Below are 24,444 nucleotides of genomic sequence, written 5' to 3' on the forward strand. Positions count from 1 at the left end.
AACGCGTTACTCGTTACTGGGATTTAGATAGTGTCAATGGAAAATTGTATTTAGTAGTCAGTATAATCTTTTAGTGATATAAGTTTGCATATGATAGAATACTGCATGTAGTTATTTGTATTAGGAAATATTCAACCATGTATACTTAGAGGCATATAATCAATTGTGTGTGATCTCTAACAGGCTGCAGGCTTGGTGTGCACTCCAGGAATGCACCCCCACGTCCTGGGAGCATGAGAGTTCGTACCTTGTTTTATTGTTTTATGGCAGGATTAACGTAGCTACGTTTGTTCTAGTCTAAGTGCTTTTTGTTTAGATGAACTGCAGGACTTCCTCACCGTGTTATCTAGGGTGAACCATCTAGGGTGAGGGGGGGTCTACCCTTTTCCTCTCCTAGGATGTTTGCCTTTTGTGCTTTTATGTTATGACCCTTTGATCAGCAGTAACACACACACACACACACACACACACACACACACACACACACACACACACACATGCACACACGCACAGACACTCACTGAAGTATAAATAAAGACCGGGGCAGTTTCTCAGCGCGAGTCACTGAGACTGCCCTTGCTAGCAAGAAGTTCTGTGTGTTTCTCTTCTCTGAGTCTTTACTGAAGAAGTGATTTAGAATTTTAGATAGGCTCGTTATTCGTTACTTCGTGTGGTGGCTATCGCGGAGCTTCCACAGATTCAATAACATTAGCAAGTGGTGGAGGCCAGCAGGTGGATGAAGGAAAAGGGAGGCAAGAGGAGAGACCCGAAGCGGCCGCTGGTCCGAGAGTGTCAGGTGAACTGAACTTCAGGTAAGAAGTTATAACCTGCAGTCCATCTGGGTCAGATATGAACCAAGTTTAGGTGGAGTTTATTTTCGTTATGCTGACTTTTTCGTACTGCGTGCTAGCTAGCATGACGGAGTTTCTATACAGCTGGGTGGGTGCTATGAAGTTAATGATGTTGAACTTTATTTTGTTCATAAGGTTAATTATTAGAGTTGCCAACCGTCCCGTAAAAAACGGAATCGTCTGGTATTCAGAGAAAAGGCAGTTTGCATTATAGCTGGAGTTATTCTGTGTTTGCTGCACAGCTGCCTCTTCTTCTCTCATTCTCTCCCCTCCCTCTCCTGTTTCTACTTCAATCATGAAACTGATCAATGATCAGCTGATCGGCTTTTCTCTCTTGTTTGTTTATCGCCCACTTTGCGCCAGAAAGAGGAAACCAGCGGATGTCGCGCTAAACAACAGCAGCACGTTTAAGCTTGATCAGCTGTTGTTAGAATTTATTTAATATTAATTTCTAGTATCAGCTGATGTTTGCTGGAGCCACAGCTGTAAAGCTGCTGGTCATGATGGTTTGGTTATCTGGTGAGAGGGAAACATGAAGATGAAACCAGGAGATGTCCTTACTGAATCATCAGAGCTGAACAGGTGATGGAGAAACAGGTTTACCTTTTAGGTGACATGAATGAGTTGAAGGGAAGTTATGAACTGTTTCTGAGAGACAAATAACACCAGGATCCTTTTCTAAGTAGCTGACAGCTGGTAACTGTGCAGGGGCGGGTCTAGCAAAGTGTTGCCAGGGGTCCATGTAGGGCATTAACAGGGAAAGGGGGGCACAAAGAAATACTTTCTTATTCTCATTTAAAATGTCTCACTTTTAAAAAAATAATTATCTGAGTCTTGCAACAAACAATTGATAGATTGATACATATATACCATCAGAACAGTGTACATCACTGTCACAACAGTGTTTATTTTCATTCAAAGGCTTTATGATTTTTCCTATAATGGTGGGCCGGTCTCTAGTCAAAATGCCCGGGACGATTTTTTTGTCCCAGTCCAGCCCTGTATGCAGCTCATCTGCAGTCTGGTGTTACCTACATCTTCCTATTCAGAAGGCAGAATTTCCGAGTTCTGAGTACAATCGAAAGCACCACGACTGCAGTTTTTGTGTTGGATGTAAAAAGCAGGCTAGGATAGAATCAGGCGTGGGATTTCTCTCGTGGAAATGTGCACATTATTTTTTCCTTTCTATTGGTAGGTGGCACAGTGCACTTGTGGCAAGTAAGCAAGCTAGAAGACTGGCAATCTTGCTGGGTATCCAGTTACGGAAGCAACACATTAACAAGAGAATTCTGAGTAAAACCAAAGTTACTTTCCCTAGTAACTAGTTACTCTGAAAGTAACGAGTAACTTGAAGTAACTGAGTTACTTTTGATAGAAGTAACTAGTAATGTAACTAAGTTACTAATTTTAAGTAACTTATCCAACACTGAAGGCCACTAACATAATTATAAGAGCATAGAGAACAAAACTCAGAAGCACTGGGAAGCAGGGAACAATATAATACTTAACAAGGTAATCAGTTATTATTCAATATGTAAGGGGCCTGGTTTACAGTACTACATTGTTCTGTGGAAACAAAGAAAATAGTAAATCAGAGTGGGTGCAGTTGTAAGCTTAAGATATGTATGAAAAAATGAAATAAAAACAATGGAGTTGATTTGCTAACCTCTTTTTTACTAGAATTACTGCCAATTAACCTCTATTTTACCTTTAAGTTATTTCAAGTAAAGGTGTGACCTAATAAAGTGGTTACTTAAGATGTCTAGTTGCACATTGCACTTAGTCATTGACAGGAGGTAACAGCTTCCCAATCTTTTTATTTACCACTGCAGCAGGGAGTGAAACCACTGGGCCTCAACTCAAATCCTGCTGGATTACATTTTTCTCGTGTCTCCCCCTCACATATTTCCCCGACAGCTCCTGTCTATGAAAAGAAATAAAAAAAATATGGGCAGACAAGCAATTTTCCCTTAAAAAAAAAAAGACATCAGAAATGATCAGCAAAACTGTTATTTGATGTTGAGATGTTATTGAGGTAAGAGGTCACGATGCTGACTTTTGGTCAGTGCAGGTTTTTAGTACGCACAAGTGTCAGAGGAAGATGAAAGCTGTGAAGTATGGGCCACAGCTCTGGTGTGATTAGAGCTCTGAAATCTTTGTGGCTTTCCCTCTCACATCCACATTCAAAGTACCGTCTCCAGCATGAATGATCCTAAAGCTCCAACCGTACAAGCAACTAATACCGGACTGATTCTGAACCAAAAAGCCCCAGAGCGATGGTATTAGAGGTTAGAGAGAGAAAGAAATAATATGGAAACTGAGGAAAGAGAAAAAGTCTTAATGCAGCAGTTAAAGCCATCAGCTGCTTAGATTTTAGGTGTAAAACTATCAATTTAAATCTAAAAGGACAAAATTTGATAAAAAAGGAAGCGAGAGCTCATAAGAGGGTTGCTTTTGCTTTCAGATAAGCATTTTTTAGAGCCGTTTAGATTTGAATTTGAATTTGGAGAACGTCACAATGGGACGTGAGATAATGCTTCCAAAAATTTAAAGCAGTAAGACTAATAAGACTAATGAAAGGCTGACCACATGATGAACTTTCACATTAGCTTAAAAAATGATGATTAAAAGCTCACAGCTCAAGCTAATACTTCAGAGCAGACTGAGCAATAGCAAAAGGTTAGCATTAACCAAAGTAAGAAGACTGTTTTGAATGAAATAATCAGAGATTCAGAAGGCAAAAAAACTTTAATATCTTTGATTAAATATAGCATCATTAGGAATAAATGACATACGTAACTGCCACATGACAGGGACAATTTTTTACTGCATAGCCTACTGCAGACCAGAAACAGCCCGACACAGAATCCAACCCACAGTGCGTAAAGAGGACTCTCCATTTACATCAACAAATTGGAGTCTATTCATTGGAGTCTATTGAGATATCATTCAAACCACTTCAGCGCATTACATTTAATACCTACAGCATGCTCTAATCACTTTTATAAATATAACAGTCAACGGTATCAAATGCTACTGGTGCATGTGCAACAATATGTCTCAGTTTTTCCAGTTTTGCACAATATGTCCACTATCCCTCCTCTGCATGTCGAAACCATCTCAACAGTGTCGCTTTACAGTGAAGTGTTCAAGGAGGAGAGATGTTGAAGGTACACGAGTTTAAATAACTGGGGTCAACCATCCAAAGCAACAGAGAGGTGAAGAAGAGAGTGCAGGCAGGGTGGAGTGGGTGTCAGGGGTGATTTTTGACAGAAGCATAGCAGCAAAGTGAAAGCGACAATTTACAAGATGGACGAGACCTGCTATGATGTATGGGTTTGGAGGAGGAGGAAGCGCTACCAAAATGACAGGAGGTGGAGCTGGAGACGGCAGAGCTGAAGATGTTACATTTGCAATGGAAGTGACCAGGATTGAAAAGATGAAAAAGAAGAAGAAGAAGATTTAGTGTGAGTGTGGCCAAAGGTAAAGGGTTTGTCAGTAAGAATGCTGTAAATTGGTTGAATCCAACTACTTGCTCAGATGAGTCAGACTGATGACGTGAATAATTCTGAATAATTTCTAACACAATGCTCTCAAAAATTATGCTCTTCCTCTCTGAGATTTTTTCCCTCTACAAAGGCATCCAGTTCATCAGATGATGATGACAATGAAGCTCATCCAGTTACTATAAGCAACCGTTTTTTTCTCGTCTTCACAATGAAGATTTTTACATAATATGCAAGAATATGTAGAACAATATGTTGTAGATGATCATAAGCACAAAAACACCATGCACTTTTTTATATATGAATTCATGATTGCCCCAGGATAATTCTATTGACTTTGGTAATTCCCTGAACTGCCATCTTTAATAAATACCAAGTTAAATTTTCACTTACATGAAATATGACTGTAATAGTTTTTTAAGATTTTAAGGCAATAACATCCACTCTAGATTAATTTTTAACTTAACCCTTAAATTTTAATTTGGCATCTCTATCAGGTTAAAACAGAATTGCATCCACTTGGTTTGTGACCAGTCCTCTTGACACCACCAGCAGCCTCAGTTGCTCTTTGTGTTTATTGGTAACTATAAAACATTAGAAGACTAAACAAGCATTGGAATGCCAGCATTTTACATATACTATAGCTTTTGGATGCGGCTTAGCCTGTTTGACTGGAGCTCATTGTTCACATCTTAATTTAAAGGAACATACAGTCCAATGTTTTCCAGATTTGCACAAGGAGACATTAAACTCAAAAATATGCCTATCATTCACAGCGAGGCTTTAAAATTTTCGCACTCATTAATATCACGTTGTACCTGATTACACATTAGTGATTACACATCTTGGAGCTCTTTGAGCTGCAGATTGTATCATATTTCTCAAACCAATACCAGCTGAAGTGCATCCTCTTATGGAGCAAGGTCACACACGGTGCCTCCTTCTTGTGACCTTCAGCACGTGCTCTGCCCATCCTCCACCAGTTTGACTTTAGCCACAGTTAATCGATGAAGGTCATGCAAACCTCTTTAACATTTCATCTTTGACACCTTCAGGGTCATTAGAGCGTTATTCCACTCGGGCCCTGATGGTGAGGTTGCTACAGCAACAGTCATGAAAGGCACATTTCCCTGGGCGCCAGAGCTAATTGGCTCCACCATCAAATATGAATCTTTAATCACCCGCAGCTAACTCTCACCTCGACCACATCTACGTCAGGCGCCACAGAGATGACGCTCCGCCGTGTGTGTGTGTGTGTGTGTGTGCATACACAGGTCACACACAGGTCGGGCTGAGGGAAACATGTTGGAGGAATTGAATTCTCAAATGATTATGTTTGATTTTTTTTTTGCTGTATTCATCATAACCATGTTGAATTCATGTATGTATTTATGCATTTTTCATGCTAAGAGGTCACATTTAGATGCAGTCTAAGTCCAGTAATATGACTACCTTCATGAATTAACTGCAGTAGTTGTAAAATGACGTCTATCCTGCAGATAATTTTGGAAGCCTCTTATTAAGGATCGGATCAACTATGTAGTCTATCATGAGCCCCCCTGCCTGGGTAAGCCATCTTACTGAGCTCACCCTGCCTCTGAGTGTATGAACGTGTGTGGGAGGGAGGATCCAGGCGTAACGACTGCATTGAGTTTATTCCCACCGATTCTTTCACTTTTCTCCTTTTTCTCCGCCCACACCTCCCTCAGCAAGATTGAGCAAAGGAGAGAGAGTCAGGAAGAAACGAGGAACGTGATGCTTCACATCTCACTTCAAAGCATCTCTGGACCTTTGGGACGTTCAAACACGTTTCCCGCTAACCCAACGCACAAATTCTCACTACCTTGTTCACTGTGTTTCAGATATGTTCCTGCGTTGATGGACTAAGAGCAGCAATACATGCCGTTAAAGCTGCTCTCATTTTAAGCTACCTTCTAAAGGTGTCTCCTAAGAGTTTTGATGTGCTATTGAAACAAATGTGCCTCTATTTAGACCCTGGGAGACGTACATGCTACCAGCTAAATAATAAAAACCTGTTTCAAAATGTTCTGACTTGTGATCTAGACACACTGTTCTTTTCCACAGTTTGACTGCGGGCATGTCAAATAAGACTGAAATTAAATAATAAATAGACATACTAATCATTACTAGAGTCATATATCTCGCCTTTGCTTCACTTCATTTAGCCTAGCAGCTTTACAATGATTCCTGTTGCACAATGAAGAAAACACTTATTTCATAATCAGGCCCAAACATTAAAAAGATCAGACAGACAGAGCAGTTCAAATAATAAATCAAAGTAAGAGCTCTGATACTCGAAACTCAAACACTACAAATGACACGCACAAGTAAACTAATCAAAGAAATTAGGGACACACGCAGAGATACTTGTTAATTCTAAATAGGAGGGTTAATCAGTATAAATCGCTCACACAGGATCCTCAGGCTCTCTCACCCGCTCCTCACCTGGGTATCTGTGTGGCAGACCCTTCGTTGTGTGTCTGTGTGTGTTTGTGTGTATGCATACAAGCTACTGCTTCACAGAAAGTGCATCACTTAAGGGCTTTTTGATTTGTCATTGTTTAAAGAGTAGGACCAGAGAAGTAGGCAGCGTCTCTGTGCAGAAATATCAAGTCATCCCTGCAGTACTCCGTTTCAACACTGGGGGGCCACTGTGTAATATTAATAGGCTGCAGAGTGGATATCTTGAGTACAGCCTGTGTTTTATAAACGTCAGCTTATAAAGTGAACCCTCAAACACCTATCATCAAATACATTGCCCTCAGTTTCTGACACGTCGTTCTGCTTTTTCATCGTGACAGGCAGATGTTGTAAAACACACTCGAGCATCTTTTTAACTGGAAAGGTGATTGTGTTCCCTTAACTGTAAGGCTCTGTATTGAACAGCAGTGTCATCATGCTCCTACTGAATGCACCCATTAAATGAAAAGCGATCACCATGGAAAACCTGATGTAACATTTTATATGTTAGATCAATTTTCTATCTTCCATATTTAACCTCAACTGTATTACAGTAACATAAAACTTCCCAGTATGGCCCTTCAAAGATGTTTCTGAACTTCAAATACAAAAGCACTGCAGTGGGTGTTCCACTTATTTAGCAGTATAGTTGGCCTCTGCTTTCAGGAGATAAAAACAGACCTGAAACATATCTATAGACAAACAGCAGCTGTACTCTGGATACAGTAACTGTATCATGTTATCAGTGGGAATGGGTAAATCTCGTGGGTGAATCCCTTTGCATCCGTATTGTGATGTGACCTTAAGATCAAGATAAAAGGAAGCCACCCTCCTCATTTCACAAGAATGCACAGAGCTTCATAGATGTTTATTACAGAAAACAGAGTACTGTGAAGTGTGAAGACATAATTCCAGCTAGTTTTGAACAGCATGCTGTGTGATTCTAAATAATAACGGTGATTAGAAGTGCTGTACTCTTCCCATTTAATGACACACTAACAAGCAAAGCTTCCAATGCTTTTGTTAGTTCACACTTGGATATGGTTACTAATGCAACAAGGAGGCTTCATATCTAATTGTTGACAGTGCAACCAACCTTGGTTGTGGTAGCACAACCTTGATAGTTAGCAGGATCTGAATAATCCTGCAATGTTTCCGTTTTCTCTGCAGTTACCATGAAGCTCAGAACTGGTTTTGAGGGCAGCTAATCTACATCTGAAAATATAAGTGACACCTCCATATACTGTTGTCCCAACTAGCTGACAACAGCCCCCTGGAGAAAACAGTGCTTTCATTACTGAGAAGAGACCAGCTGCTAGAGCGTTATAAGATAAATGTCCCCTCACGGTGTTTTACCACCAGAGAGTTTGGATACAAAGAAGAAATCCACCAAAAAACATTGTGCATTTCAATGGGGCTGGCACCACAAAGGCTTATCTGGAAAGGAAAAATGGTAGTAGAGCTGTAAGTTTCAGAAACAGGCTCACATTGGGCTGCTGACTTTTTAAATGTTCTCTTAATACTTCCTTTGCTTTAAATATTTCCTTAAAAATAAATCAACTTTACGCTATTTCAATTAAGTTCATTTCAATTTTATTTATATAATGCCAAATCACAACAGTCCCCCCAAGGCCCTTAATATTGTAAGGCAACAACAATGCAGTAATACAGAAAACCTTAAAAGACGATTCCCCATCAGCAAACACTTGGTGACAGTAGGAAAGAAAAACTGCTTTTTAACAGGAAGAAACCTCCAGCAGAACCAGGCTCAGGGAGGAGCAAAACAGGACGAAAGACACACTGTGGAAGACAGCCAGAGATTGATAATAACTAATGATTAAATACAGAGTGGTGTATAAACACATAGTATTTCAAAAGTCTTGAATCATACATTCCATTATATTTTGAGTTATCTCGACTTATCTTGAGTGGTCTTGATCAACACTTCTCCAGGCTTTCTGAAGGTCTTTCAGAGTTTTTTCTTTGGGCATTAACACTGACCAATGAATCATTCAAGTATAAATTGGCACCTTTCTCAAGGGATGAGCCAGCGTTACTTCTAAACGTAACCAGAAAAAATGAAATTGGGTGGTAATTTTTCATGTTTAACAATTTCATGTTTCTATAGTGAACATAATTAAATCATGTAGGATCTGCATGAAATTCAACAACTTAATTTGTTCTTGTTGAGATGACATGATACAATCTAGTAAGTGGTCAGTTGCCTGGACAAGATCACCCGAGATTTCAAACCACAGGAAACTCTCCGGGGGAAAGACAACCATAAACACACTACGTGTATGCTATTGCTATTTATTGTGGTTTAACTTGTCAAGGACAAAAACGTAAAGAAAAGTTTGTATCAAGTATTGTAACCATAGCTTTCCTACTTTATTTGTCCAAAAACTGGACAAGTGGAGGACAAAAGGAGAAGTGGCAGACCTAAAAAAATGGCCAGAGGCAGAGCTGGAGGAAATGACCTGGTCTGGAGATCTCTGTTGAAACTACTGGAAAAGTGATGAACTGAAATTGAACTGTAAACAAAAACATATAAAATGAATACAAATCAAAACAAAAACTACAAAACCAAACTGAACTATAATTTGTTTGTCCCTGGCACACCTGCAAACAGCAGTCTAATACTTTAACTTAAAAGGACTGCAAGATAACATCTTGACAAAGCAGAACATAATCGATGCACCCTGTTGACCTTCCTACATCTGATCAGAGAAGCGATTGGCCCTCCCTCGCCGTATCAGCTCATTTCCAAAAGCAGCCCACAGGGTAGCACTACTGCCGATTTCCAACAAGGGAAATTTTCCATCAACCCAACGAAATGTGATCTCCACATCTATTTCTGCAGTGCAGCCATTGGATTGCTCTGCATCAAAGTGCTATTGATTTAGCTTGTTGTCCTGCACTGAGGAAAGGATGGTGGGATAATCAGGAGCAGTCAATACTCCCAGTTTCCATCCTTGGCCCTCTGGTCTCGGTGGCCTCAGTTTTCAAAAGGGATGAGGGACTTTCAGTGATCTCCCTTATCAGTTGTTTGAAAGCACGCCATTGCTTTTCAGCACAATGTACAGCATGTAAGAATGAATAAATGGTTCTTTTTATAAACGTAGCCCCTAAATACTACAGACAGTCTCACAAGGATCCTGTAGTCAGAATTCAAAATACACTCCCTCTACACATGGTTAAGCATTGAGTTGTATCTGTTGATATCACAAACACATGAATTCATCAACAACAGGGAGTTCCACACTTCTCCTTCACCTCATCTCTTTTCCAAACAAGAAAAAAAAACAGCCATACACTCAGTGTGTTTACATTCTTTCATGCACCGTGTTAGTGATCAGTGCTCACTTTGAGCACATGGTTTACACAGGAGATGGCTTTGCTAGATGTGTGTTATGATCTGTGAAAAGAAAAAGAAATAAGGAGCCTTTCCTCGGCTCCCTTAACAATGCCGTTCCTATAAACAGTCTCTGCAGAGTCCTGAGATTTAGGAGACGGGAGAAAACACAATCTGAAGCTTAAAGGTACAATATGTATATTTAACAGCTAGATGCTTTTTCCACTGAAGAGATACCATATTACATACATTATTACATGGATTCTTTTTAAAGGAAACCAGGTAGCAATTCGTCTGGTAGGAAAGTCTGAGAAAAACACCATATTGCCAAAAGTATTTGTTCAACTACCTTGACACATATATGAACTTGAGTGCCATCCCATTCTTAATTAAATTAGGGTTTAATATGAACCTTTGCAGCTAGAACAGCTTTAGCTCTTCTGGGAAGGCTTTCCATACGTTTAGGAGTGTTTATGGGAATTTTTGATCATTCTTCTAAAAGCACATTTGTAAGGCCTGGCTCATAGTCTCCATTCTAATTCATCCCAAAGGTGTTTTGTCAGGTTGAGGTCAGGACTCTGTGCAGGCCAGTCACGGTCTTCTACACCAAACTCACTCATTCAAATCTTTATCTTTAATCTCTGTGAACTGGTGTCATGTTTAAACAAGAAGGGGCCATCCCTAACCGGTTCCCAAAAATTTAGGAGCATGATATTGTCCAAAATGTCTTGCCTTTCCTTTCACTGGTACTACGGGATCGAGCCCAGCTCCTGAAAAACAATCCCACTCCATAACCCCCCCTCCACCAAACTTTACACTTGGTACAATGCAATGAGACAAGTACTGTTCTCCTGGTAACCACCAAACCCACACTCGTTCTTGAGTAATACCACTTTGTGTATAGTACATTTATATCACTACCAAACTGTTCTCAGTCCAACACGAGAGGGAAAAAAGTAGCGTAGTTTATGACTAAGACCTCTCAGTGAAGGACAGGTGGTCAATAAATTAAACAACCAATAAATAAAACAAGGATCAAACCTCCGACTGTACCTATGCTTCATCTCTCCTCTCAGAGAACTAGAGGCCTGCTTGGTTTTTTGGGGTTTTTTTCTGGTCCATAAAAAAACATTTTTTTCTATATAATATATTAGCAGTATATAATACTTTATATGTTGCAAGTTAGGATTCGGGGGAATTGGGGTCTTTGATTTGTTCTGAGTCTAATCCCTAATAATAAGTCATCCTTTATTAGTTTTAGAGAAGTATTAGTTTCTTTTTTTTGTCTTCATAATAAAATTGAAGAATTGAAGTGACTGAAGTTTTGAAATAAAGCTACAAACTCAGGCGTGCTGAGGGTAGCGCTGTTAGAAAGAGCGCCGGAGCAGGTAGAAAGAATGCCTTCCTTCACATTTCTTTCAGTTTTATGCTAACATTTAAGCCACATCAGACTCTGAACAAAGCCATACTTTTATTTATTTTAATGTAAAAATACTGAGTGAGAAAAAAAAAATCATTAGTGGGTTCATTTTATCCACTTTGCTTCACAGGTGGGCTCAAATGGTGAAAATGCCATCCATGCTGTATGTTTTTCATTTGAAAAATATTAAAATCCCTTATAAAAACCTAAAGTTTAAATAAAAGCATTTTGTTAAGTCAATGAACAGCCTTATTAAATAATCGAGATTACACTTAATGACTAAAAATACTGGTGATTATGTTTTTTGATGTATTTGAGCACAACTTCTGCTGATTAGTTAGTTGTGGTTTCTAAACTCTTCCACTTCCACTGATTTGTTGCAATGGCAGCATCCTATTACAGCACCACGCTCAAATTAATAGAGCTCTTCAGAACGACCCATTGCTTCACAGTGTTTGGAAAAGCGGACTGCATAGCTAGGTGCTTAACTTTATATACCTGTACCAATTGAACTGAAAACATTGAATTTAAAGATTAACAAGTGTGAACAAGTGTAGCATAGCAACAGCTGTTTTAACATAACTGACACATCACTAAGACTCAGAGCACAATAAGAGGATATTGAGGGTATGCAGTGATAAGATAGTTCAGGTGCAAGGTTTGTGGATAAATTCTGACAATCTCCAAAGAAAACACAACTTACAAACATCCAGTGTGCACACAAAAGGATTCAGCAATGCATCCACGGGGATAATGTCTCTCAAATCAATGACAGTTAGAGTCATAAATCAATACTGCTTCTTTCAATACAATATGACTGCATTTAAGATGCATTCAGTGTCAAAGTAACACTGACATAAATATATCCAAAAAAAAACAGGAACTTAAGCTTCATATGTACTTGTCATCCAGCATTCAAAGCTGAAACACTGTTACACGTGCAGCAGTGGCATTAACAAACAGCAGCTTTAAGTCTGTGAAGGTTCTCAGTCATCCAGGTCATCGTAGTCAAAGGAGCTTGCAAAGAAAAGCGTCTGGACTTCTTTAAGTTACTTGAAGACGTTTCACCTCTCATCCGAGAAGCTTCTTCAGTTCTAAAGTCAAATGGTGGAGATTCCTTTTGTCCCTCTGTGGGGGGTTTCTCCCACTAGGTTTATATCTGGGACTCTCCACCATTTGACCTTAGAACTGAAGAAGCTTCTCGGATGAGAGGTGAAACGTCTTCAAGTAACTTAAAGAAGTCCAGACGCTTTTCTTTGCAAGCTCCTTTGACAGCAGCTTTAAGCACAAAAATAAGGTGAATCACACCGATTCAAATGAGTGGAGGAGTCGTTCCTTAGAAGAGTAACCCTTTAAGACAGACTGGATAACAGATGGTATGAAAGACAGTGATGTTTACTGTTTCACAGGAATTCCAGTGTTTCCTTTGAATGTGTTCTCTTTGTTTAGCAGTTGTCTTGAAAAACGCTGTGTCACTTTCTGCTGACTGCAGCTCCTGCTTAGCATTTGCCATCTGTGCAGTTTTGCTGGTCTTTCTTCTGCATATTTGTATATGTTTGATCCCTTCAGGCTCTTACCTGGAAGATGATTGAAATAATTCCCAGTTCAGCATCCACTGCATGCTCAGCCTGGGCTCTGAGCCTAAAGTGCTGCATTATATAGCTGGGTGAGCAAGCACTCTCTCTCACTCTAACACATGCACACATACATCTAACACCACAGGTCCACAGCTCTCTGCAGAGTCGCTGTGGTGATTACAGTCACCGCACAGCTTTGATGCAATGCAGATAAATTAAATGCCTACACGATCAATAGCTCAAATAATTACAATAAAAATTGATTTCTGTGACAGTAGTAGTAGTTTGATGTGCTTTGTTATCATTTAAAATCATAATAATGAACTAATCATGGTTAGCAGTAAGGTAAAAACTCTGAAATGATGTAAATTTTTACCAAAAGATCTCAACATATCATTTTTTTAGAATAGAATAGAATAGCCTTTATTGTCATTGTACAGAGTACAACGAAATTGGAGTGCCACTCCCTTGGTGCAAGTTTCAATAATAAATATAAATGTAAAATATAAAAAGTACAAAAAAAAACAAAAACAAAAACAATTGTAAGTACTCAAACAATAGTATGTACAATATATACAGGGATAGCAGCATTAATATAATCAATGTAATTAAAAATACTTAAGTAAATAGGTTAGGCAGGCAAATAAAGTCATCCAATTCAAGTAAGTGTCACTAAACCTCAAATAAGCCTTAACCTAAATTTATTTTTTTATCAACAAATCTGAAGCAATATTAAAGTGGTCCTGTTATTCTTTTCCTTTTTTGCTACACAGAGGGCTGTGAACCATATTCTTATATTGCTTCACATTATTTTTGATTTTAGACAAGGATAACCTGAGAAAATATAAAATGCAATTTTGAAATGATGACTTTATTCATTAAGGGAAAAAACTATGCCATCTCAATCTGATTTAAGTCCAGACTTTAACTAGGCAACTCCAAAACCTTTTGGGGGGTTTTAGCGATTCGGAGGCAGACTTGCTGGTGTGTTTAAGATCATCGCCCTGCTGCAGAACCCAAGTGTGCTTCAGTTTCAGGGCATTAACTGAGAGTTGTAGCTTGTACTTCATGATTTTCTGGTAAAGAGCAGAATTTATGTTTCCATCAATTATGGCAAGTGGTCCAGGTCCTGAAGCAGCAAAGCAGCCCCACATCATCACACTACCTGTTGGTCTCTTTTCATGAAATGCTGTGTTAGTTTTACACCAGATATAACGCGACTCAAACCATCCAAACTGTTCAACTTTTGTCTCGTCAGATCAAACCACCAACCTTCCGATGAGTAGATGACTTGCTCTACCACCTGAGCAATTCCAGTGAGCTCCTTAATGAGCCGACTGTGCGCTCTTGAAATAGTTTTCGTAGCCCACTCCTGGGAAGTTTCACCACTGTTCCAAGTTGCCTTTGGATAATGGCTGTCATTGTGGTTCACAGGAGTCCCAAAGCCTTAGAGATGGCCTTGTAATCCTTTCAGGACTGATAGATGCTAATGACTTGTTTCTCATCTGTTCGTGACACAATGTGTTGCTTTCTGAGATCTTTTAGCCTACTTCACTTTGTCACACAGGTTCTGTTTAAGTGATTTCTTGATTTAACAGGTCTGGCAATAATAAGCACTGGGTGTGAAATTCAGTGCATTTTAAAAAAAGATTTAATAAGGGGTAGCAATTACTTTTTTTTACTGCACTCACTGTATACTCTCAGTGTATACTGTCAGTAAGTGGACACTTAATGATTGTCCACTTACTGACAAATAATGAGGTCTTCCCATTGTGATTATGATGATTGGGATGAGGCTTTCCATGTCTGCTGGGGGCATGGAGCTAAAACAGCTAATTTCAAAGATGACGGACAGGCCCAGCGTGAGACAAATAACATTATTTTGAAATGTGAATCGTCCAAGGTTACTCTAGCAAAGTCCAAGAATAAAAATATGGAGTTGTTGTTAGTATAACAGACCCCCTTTAATGATCTAGGTGTGTTTGGCAGCTTTGAATGATAGCATCTATAGACCGGATAAAGAAAAAAATCCATAAACTGAAAACTACACGCTGGGCCATATCATACCGTTCACGGTAATACCGGTATAATGTTGGGCAACGACAAGAAAATGAAATATCGCGATAGAATATGGGTAAAACGCACATGCGCAGTGCCTTTGTTTACATACGCACATGAAAAAGGCATGGCGGCGACGGAGAATGAGAAGGGCGAAAGCGGGTCGTTGAATGAAAAGGATGAACCAGAATTGGTTTGTAAAAATGCTGCAACTTCAGTGGTGTGGAACTGGTTTTGTCCGTCAGATAGACAACAAAGCACTATTTTTGGTAGAGCATGCTAGTGGACCGTCGTTATTACCGTGTTGTTTGGAAAATACGGCACACTTAAAATCAATCCTTTGATTTTTCTGAAAATCGACAGAATCCTGTGTGCCTTATGTATGAATTCTGGTTGTGTTTACTGACCTCAAAACGATTTTATGTCGTACCCAGCGCTCGAAAATCCGTCAAATGTTTTAGTACGACTTTGCTAAGCTACAAACCCGCACCGCTTGATGGATTGTCGGAGCATTATGGCTATATTAGGCAGGAGCCTCGCGGAGTGATACGTACGGTGCTTCAACATAATATTACCGTATTGTGTGTGTATAACCTCTTTTTAAGTTTTGTGGATATTATACATGGTTATGCTGAGGATATGTCGGGAAATTTCCACTGGAAATGCCTTTTGGTTAAACTGTCAGCAAGGAATTTGCATTTGCACTGTTACATTTTTATATAACTTTAATGCAAAAAACAGCTGCTTGTTTAAGTGAAAATACATTGATGGGTTTTTTTGCACTAATAAAGTTGTGGAGTTGTAAAGTATTTTGTCTAGTGTCAATTATATTGTCAGTTATATCGTTATCGCAAATTTTCAAATCTATATCGTGATAAATATTTTTGGTCTTATCGCCCTGCTCTACTACACACAGAATGCTCAGTGGTGAACAAATAAACAAAGAAGGCCCCACTTTGTCAGTCACTGCTAGCCTAAAATCCATCCAGAAACACACAGAAACCAAAAAAGATCTTCACTTGATTAAACTGAGCACATCTACAAAATATCACACAGGTCGATAAAACACTAATGATTTATTCTGTATTTTATATCTACTTGCATTCAGTTCAATTCTTGCTAAATGTTGACTTTAAAGACTGGAGCTACATCGTCACGATAATACAAAAATATACAAGATAATAAAAAAAAGCTTCATTGTTTAGAATGTTATTCAGAATACGTTGCTGGTTTCTGTCATCTCCAGGCTCATAAAGAGCCACATCACACTGACCTCTGACCTCGGAGGAGAAGTGGGCAGAGTGGCGAGTTATAAACAGCTGCAGCTGCTGATCAAGGTCGCAGCACTTGAGGTCGACGTCCCAGGATCGAATTCCTGCCAGGAAGAAAGACAAAGATTGTTCAAGGACAACGTGATGCAGTGAAGCACAGGCATTGGTGAAACTAAGCAAACTTTTCTGAGCCTTTCTTTTATCTGTGTACTTGAGGTAACCTTTTATCAGATGCTGCTGTCGTGTCTTGTCTTTCCTCAACTCGCTTTCTGAATTCTGTTTGGGTTTTGGGGAAGGTCAATGACCTGAAACCACTTCATATGTTCAAAATGTCCAGAAACTCAAAGCATCACGTGCTTTTCTCATTTCAGAAATACTAACCTTAAAAACCAGTGAAAGCACATTATATCCACAGCAGTATTAAAGCCTGTGATGACTTTTAGTCAGCTAAAGGTTTCTGACATGACATCATGCACACATTGCTTGAAACTTGTCCACTATATTGGATGTAATACATTTTTATGAGAGTGTGAACAGGGTCTTATTCACTTTACCCTAAAAGTGAATAAAATGCCATTGTGTCACATGTCCAAAATGGCAGACGAGTTAATGTCACATAGCTAGTGGTCAGTTCTGTGTGGTAAAGGTAGATGTGGAAGCTAGCTGCTCAATATTGATGGGTCTAGCCTTGATTTTGGTTTTGGTGATTTTATGAAGGTCTTTTGAACAGTTTACACCCTGTTGTATGCTAATCTGCCTCATTTGTCTGGTGAACACTGTAAATTAGTTACACATAAGGTGAAAATAATTCAGAAATCCAATCCGTTCTTAGATTTCTTTAAAGCTCTGAGTGTTTGTAAAACCATCGGTGGGCTTATTAATTGTAATTGGAAGCCACAGGACTTTGCCTAGAGTTGGATATCTGGCCAAACTGAGTAGAATAAGAAAAATCCCACGATCGCCAAGCTTTAGACGCCCTCTGAAAAGATGGGGTAACATAACAGAGAAATGCGCATCTCATCACACCTTTTCATTTAGGCTTTCATAGCTGACTAGCTATGAAAGCCTACTTAAAATATGGTAAACTATCTTTAAAAGATTCTGAGAGTACAACAAGACAAATAATTGGTCTTCTTCTGTAACCCTTTCTAACTTTTGTTATGACATTTAAGAGTAAGCAGGAGTTCCTGTATTCTCTGGTCTTACAGGTCAAAAAATAAACTGTTCGGGCAGTTTTGTGTTTGTCAGCTATGTGTCTGACAAACACTCACCATTACCTGGCTAATCCCATTCCTACAGTATAGCTTGTGATAGTAGCAACATGTCAGGGGTAGGCTAATCTAAACTAAATCTATATTTGGAAAGAAAGAGAGAGAAAAAAAATCCCATTACTCCAGCAATGCATGTGTAAGTCTTTCTTTGTAAGAGCACAAAAATCCAAAAGGGGCCACTTCCATGAGAAAAAAGGAAAAAAAGTATACTGAACATGTACATGTACTGCTTGTCCATTTTTTCCCCATATGGGCAGAGAGGTCCTTGAAGAAAACCTGCTGAGATTGATCCAGTTAAGTTCAAGACTGAATCTTATTGACTCTTCAGTCCTTTGAATTACAAGGCTCCAGTGCATCTGGCTACTAACCATGTGTTAGCTTGTTAATATGTGTAAATGGAGTGTTGATGGCTTATAACAAAAAAAGGCACGCTTCAACAGACAATAGATATCAAGAAGGTACTGAGCAGGTACTGCATTATTATCAGATAATCGGGGCAGCTCTCTCTCTCCCTCTCTCTCCCTCTCTCTCTCCCTCTCTCTCTCGCTCTCTCATCGTCAAACTTCAGAGGGAACTTATGTCAGATCTCATCCAGCAGGACGGAAACCAATGCACACGCCTCTCTCATCTCACCCACTTCTGGATTCCTTTACTCACAGCAAGAAATTAGATTTAAAATTTTTTCCAAATCCATACCCCTCTGCTTAAATGCCCTTAACAGAGTAGAAAATGTTCCATGACTACAGACTGCAGTCTGTGCACAGAGATGCTGTATCACTCTTACTGTTCTGTCTTTCTTTGCACTACCAGATGCATAAAAATGATAACCTTCTAGAGGCACAATATTACATTTTCATCACAATCCCCATGCCAACATAACTGTTGGCATCGAGAGAAGACTAAAGGACAGGGCAAATTATGATAATAACAAAGGCCTTCTTATTTTTGATCGACCCATCATAGAGGATGACATCTGTCAGCAAGTTAATAGAGTCAACATTTCAAACACTGTAATTAGTCTCACACATTAATGGCTGTTTATAGGCAAGAAAGGATTCAAAAGTTTCTGCATATGCTGGCGTGAGGAGTTCCAGTCGAGTACATTTTTAGGCGTTTCTAAAGAAACCTCCTTTGTGTCTGTGCAAAAAACAGATGTCTGGATATGACACTGCAAAATACGTAGGCAAGGAATACGATCTCTGGTACTGGAAGCTTTCTGGGTTTGGCTTCAGTTTGTAGTTCACTTTTAGTTTGTATTTTCCTGATCAGCCACGTTTGAACAGGTTTTTGGTTGCATGCAGGTAAAACTGTCAATGTGGAGAACAAAAGAGGAAAAAAGCTTTTGCAGGAATGCAGTCTCAGAACCATCTGCTGTAAACTGACCAATTTAGCTTTCTAATAGCCTATATTTAATATCTGAGCAGCTGGGGCTGAAAATTGCCTGTTAGGCCTCACCTTGCTGATTGAAGTCACTGAAGTGGGCGTCTCGATCGCGTTTGTGTTACTATTTTGTTTGTTTTAATGGAATTATCTGCCAAACAATAATAACACTGAAAATAATAAGAGAAGTTTGTGCTTCAGCACTGGAGAATGAAATTCTACAACTTTATTATCTGTTGCTTAGCACTGACTTGTGTATCTGTGCACCGAAACCACTCAGTTTGCCAGCTAACGTCTCAGCACTCCACCCTCTCTTCCAGTGTGAAGAGTTGCTGCTTGTATATCACAATAGATTTGATATTTTTGGGTTTTGGTTTCCCCACATCTTTGTAACAATAAAATAAATCATTAATTTAAAAACCTTAAAAATATTTACTTATTTACATATCTATAAAAAATAATTCGTTAACTGAACCCATTCACAAGTTCAAATAAGTCACCTAAACTAATGAGACGCCTGGTTGGACTGACTTTATACATGCAGAAGAAAACCTCTGACTTCTGGTTGTCGGCATCTGCTCAAAGTGAGTCTCTCAGACAGTCCACGTTAATTTCAAATAAATTACTTATTTTTAAAAACGGACAATGCTCTTCATCACATGGATTGTAAGTTAATCGTACCTGTAGTTCCTAATCTTACTGTATGCAAGGTCTTCTTGTGAAACCTCTCCAAGTAAGGCATAGTTTTCATTCCCATGTTTAATGAGTGGCATTAAAATATCCTTAATGAGGCTAAAATTATGAATTAAACAGTTCAGCACACCGCAGGAAATGTGAAATATAAAATAAAGTCATTTGGTTTAGTCTTGTCAATGTGCAGAGTCAGTAGTGGGTTTATGAAAAATTCATGTTCATCTGAATAAGACCTTAAGCAGAGCACGGCCAGTAAAGCTGGCCAACAACCACCCTGTGTACTCTGGGAATGTCCCTATAATACAGTGTTTGGAGCTGCAGCAGGACAGGAGAATGGGAAGGTTGTTAAAGGCTAATAATAGCATAAAAACAACATACAGTTTTTGAATGAGTCATTTACTACACTATGTGTAGAATATTTCCTCTTTCCCCACTTTGAGATACGGAGAAAGGATTATAACTGCTTAATGCCGCAGACTGCCTACAGGTAGGCTTTATAGCAAAGTTTTTCAATAGTGTCTAAATGAATCAAATCCAAAATATGAACTTGCAGTTTTTTTCCAGCTCGCAGCACATTTGAAGAAGAAATTATAGAAATGAAAGGATTAAAACAGAAAAGTTGGGCACTGATTCTGATGTAATAATCATTAAGCTGAGCGAGTGGTCAGCTTGTGTTCAATAATAAATACAAAGTATGAAAGACGTTTCATGAACTACTGAAAGCCTTAATACTTCAATATCACAGGATATATAATTTTTTTAAAAAGCCAGCCTCAGTGTTAACTTTCAAAGCACCCATGGGCAGACTGGGGGCCAATAACCATCACAATCATACCTAACTAAACACCCCCGCTAAACATTATATTAATAAATCTTGCAGTAAATGGCAGTAATGAGTCTGTAGTGTTGATTCAAAAAAAAAAAAAGGCACTACACTTGTCATGACCCTCTGAAACAAACTGTATATTAAGTATATAGGTGTATGCATTAGTCTATATGTATAACAAAATGTGCACGTAAGAAAATGAGTTAGATCTAGGTGATTGTAAAGACTTATATGACATTTACACTAAGTGGATTGTTTTATCTAAGCAATCTTTTCATTTTTAACATCAGAAGGAGCCAGATACCCTGTAATCTGTAAAAAGGTGAATTTGGTCAATAGCCTCAACCCCAACTGGTGGTGACAGATGGCCCCGCCCCTCCCTGAGCCTGGTTGTGTTGGAGGTTTCTTCCTGTTAAAAGGGAGTTTTTCTTTGCCACTCCTGCCAAGTGACCCCAACAATCAGACAACTCTTGTAGTTTTCTGATTGTCTGGGTTTTCTCTTTTTTATTGTAAGATCTTGTTTTGATTTGATGCCATATAAATAAAATTGAATTGATTAGTAAAATAATCCAGTGTGTCTGCTGCATTAATGGAGTTTTAGAAAAATGCTTTATCTATATCTATATCAATATAATCCTCGGGAAAAATGTTGCCCATCCTTGTTTTAAAGCGCAAATGTCACTTGCTACATGAGCACCATGTTTGCTGATAATATAAATCATAAATGACCAAAGTGCTCAGGGGAAAAAATGGCATAAATGTGACATTTGTCAGTAGTAGGGAGATGTAGATCTCAGTCATTCAGATTTCAGTCAACTGATTTCGCTGTCTTACCCCTCCCAATAATCCTAACTACAGTGGTTACTGTATATATAAAAACAAGTTTTTTTCCATCATGGCTGGCCAGCGTGTTTTCTCCAATAGTTTGGACCAGATCCATATCCCCTGAGATCCCTATCGGTGGAAGACTGTTTACCTCAGCCGCCAATGCTGCATGAGAAACATTCTCATCTGTTCACATCATTCTGGAAAAGGCTGTAAAATTTTGTGAAAAGAGTCCAGGTATGGAGTCAAAGAACCTCACTTCTGACTGATGACAGCGATACTGAGGTGAGCTGTTAAGGATATCGAGAACTTTTCTGTCAGTAAGCGCAGCTGCTGTTAGCTGCTGTTAGCCAGTGTAAGTGAAAGTACCTTTGAAGAAAATGTAACTCATATGTTTGTGAGAATGTAATCAAACTCAGAGGGAAAATGTGATTTTTGAGGCAAATAAATCTAACATTAGTTGGTATATTGTTAGTTTATAACCTGCTGTTGTTGGTGTTTACTCAGCTCTTGTTTTGGCACCTGTCTGCAAATCTATCTCCCTTTGCATTTTTGCTTCTTTGATGAAGGGAACTCCTTTGATGATAAAACAGGTATGATGCTTCATATCTTAAATTCTGAAGGTGCAGACAGGAATTGAACTCTCCCTCCACATGGGAATTTCTACAAACTGCAAACCCACTCCTCTGTATTTTAAATGGGTTCAATGTAAGTTCATTGAAACACATCAATTTGTTGGAAGACATAATCATACACTACTCAATGTATGTTTGTCAGTGTAATGTCCTTTTTCTATTAAATCACCATAAAAACATAAACCGGCTGTACCTTTAAGATGATCATCTGTTTATCTCATTATTTTCGTTCGATCTTTTTTAGTTATTGTTAGTTTTAAAAAAAAAACTGTTAAGGATGTAATAATTTTTCAGTTCCTGACTTTTATTTTTCTTTAGAAAGGTGCCAAGTGTACTATGCACTTGCAAAACTAACCTAATAAAATAAGAATATAAAAGAACCTGTCATTATTTTTAATTTTTCAGTGTTTTCACATCAAATTCATTATCAGAACCTGTCTGATGAGGTTTTCAAGTTAACTGCCTTCATAAAGATCAGCACTGCAATGCCAATTTCTCATTATATTCTGACCTTTTGTATAAGCATTAACCTGTTGTTTCAAAAGACTTGGGGCACGTCATGTCAACCAAAGGATTAACCAAAATGTGGCCATTTAATCAGCAATGAAATGAACCATCAGCTTTAGCAAAATGAAGATTCTGGCCTTTTGCTTTGATGAAATTACAACACTGCAGTGAGGGTGACTTGTTGCAGGCCTACACGGGGACCCTGCAGCTGAGGTGTAATGTGAGTCGACAGCAGGTCTTTTACTTTGAGTCACGCTTAAAACACCGACCTGGGAAAAATCGATGCAGTAATGAGCTGAGTGGGTGTGACACTGAGCTTGTGATCACAAGAGGAGGTCAGACGGGACGCACAGGGGTTGATATGGCGTTGCAACGGGAACAGCTTAGATTGGCAACGGTGGTGCAGAAAATAGCTGACAAGCGTGCTCCCGAAACATCTTTCACACAACAAAGCATTTACTCTCTAAACTTCAGACAGCCCTCAGTGACAGGAACGACTGCAAGCTGCTGCAGTTCCACAGGAGAAGGAAGAGGAGGAGGGTTTCAACTCAGAGTAGCGCTGAGATATTCACCCGAGTAATGATGGCAAAATAATCAGTCCAGCAGGAAACTGAAAACTCTTCCCTCATTGTGTCTGGGAAACAGTTGTGTTCTTGTTGCTGGGCAAAGCCTACAAAGTTTGTGTGTTTACTGATTTGACTTGACATCACTGCAACAAAGAAGGAAAAAAACAAAAAAAACAAAAACACTATAGTGACACTCCAAGCACAAAAACACACGCGGATGCCTGAAAACACAAACTATTTTCTTTTCTTTTTAACTAAAGACTTCCTGTGCAGATTGTGATCTGCTGACATGCTGATTTATGTCTCTTTATCTGGTAAATGGTGAGTGTTTGTAGGTGTTTAGTGCAGTATTTGGAGCTCCAAGAGAGATTTTGGCCAAACTGCTGCACTATTAAATTCCATTCTGCCTCTTATGAGTCTGCAGTTTTTACAGCAACACTCTGTGGGTAAGGAAAATGCGTAGTGTCCCATGGTGCAATGCTGCAGTAACGGCTTCTGCCTATGGATACTATCCCATCATTGCGTCAAAACACGTCTCTCCTGTTGCTGTTCCATGTTTGCTGCACACTGAATCACGGAAGACACACGGGTAATAAAGCGGATGGACGTCCGTCACTCACCCCGCTCTATCTGCGCTCTGGCGGTGTCCAGCTGGTGCTCGGTGCCGATCTCCCCAATCACTAGCAGCATGTAGTAGCTGCCCCGGTTGAACGGCACCCCTCGCCGGCGTCTCCCCGCGCCTCTGCGGTGCCCTAATCGCCCCTCGCACCCCGGCAGCGGCGCGCTGAAGTCCTCGTCTTCCTCCACCACCGGGAGCGCACCTCGCACGGGGATCTCCATGGCAACAACCCCCGGAGCCGACGCCGGGGCTGACTCCATCGCCATGACAACTACCGGTGTGAACGAGGGGAAGAGCCTGGTAGGGTGGGGGCGGGAGTGGAGGATGAGGATGGAGGACGCTGAGAGGTGAGGAAGGGGAGGGAGGTGAAGACAGGTGATAGCAAACGGGCCAGAAATCCAAAAGAAATTTCCGCCTAAACTTTCAAAATAAGAGCGCTTTCGTGAAAGTGCTGTTTTATACATTTAGCAAGCCGGATAGTTTTGTTACATTTGTGATGTTTTACTTATAAATCATGTAAAATTATATTCAAGATGCGATATGTGTGGGGGGGGGGGGGGGGGCGGGGGGGAGAAAACAAATCCTGAGCTTGCTGTCAGTGTA

General features: G+C 39.5%; 1 protein-coding gene across 1 annotated transcript in view; it reads right to left on the bottom strand.

Moving 5' to 3' along the window:
• The window catches only part of LOC102297617 (microtubule-associated protein 1B), an 85,291-nt gene extending 61,115 nt beyond the window's left edge, over positions 1 to 24,176 (bottom strand). Inside the window, exons 1-2 of the mRNA XM_042224625.1 lie at positions 23,843 to 24,176; positions 16,522 to 16,623 (exon numbers count right to left, since the gene is read on the bottom strand). Coding sequence (XP_042080559.1) covers positions 16,522 to 16,623; positions 23,843 to 24,107 — 367 coding nt within the window. The 5' untranslated portion in view covers positions 24,108 to 24,176. The remainder of the gene's footprint in view (positions 1 to 16,521; positions 16,624 to 23,842) is intronic.
• Positions 24,177 to 24,444: the final 268 nt, after the last annotated feature.

The sequence above is a fragment of the Haplochromis burtoni genome, unplaced genomic scaffold (assembly GCF_018398535.1).
Source record: "Haplochromis burtoni strain Fernald_Lab_line unplaced genomic scaffold, NCSU_Asbu1 Contig_145, whole genome shotgun sequence".
Classification (NCBI taxonomy): domain Eukaryota; kingdom Metazoa; phylum Chordata; class Actinopteri; order Cichliformes; family Cichlidae; genus Haplochromis; species Haplochromis burtoni.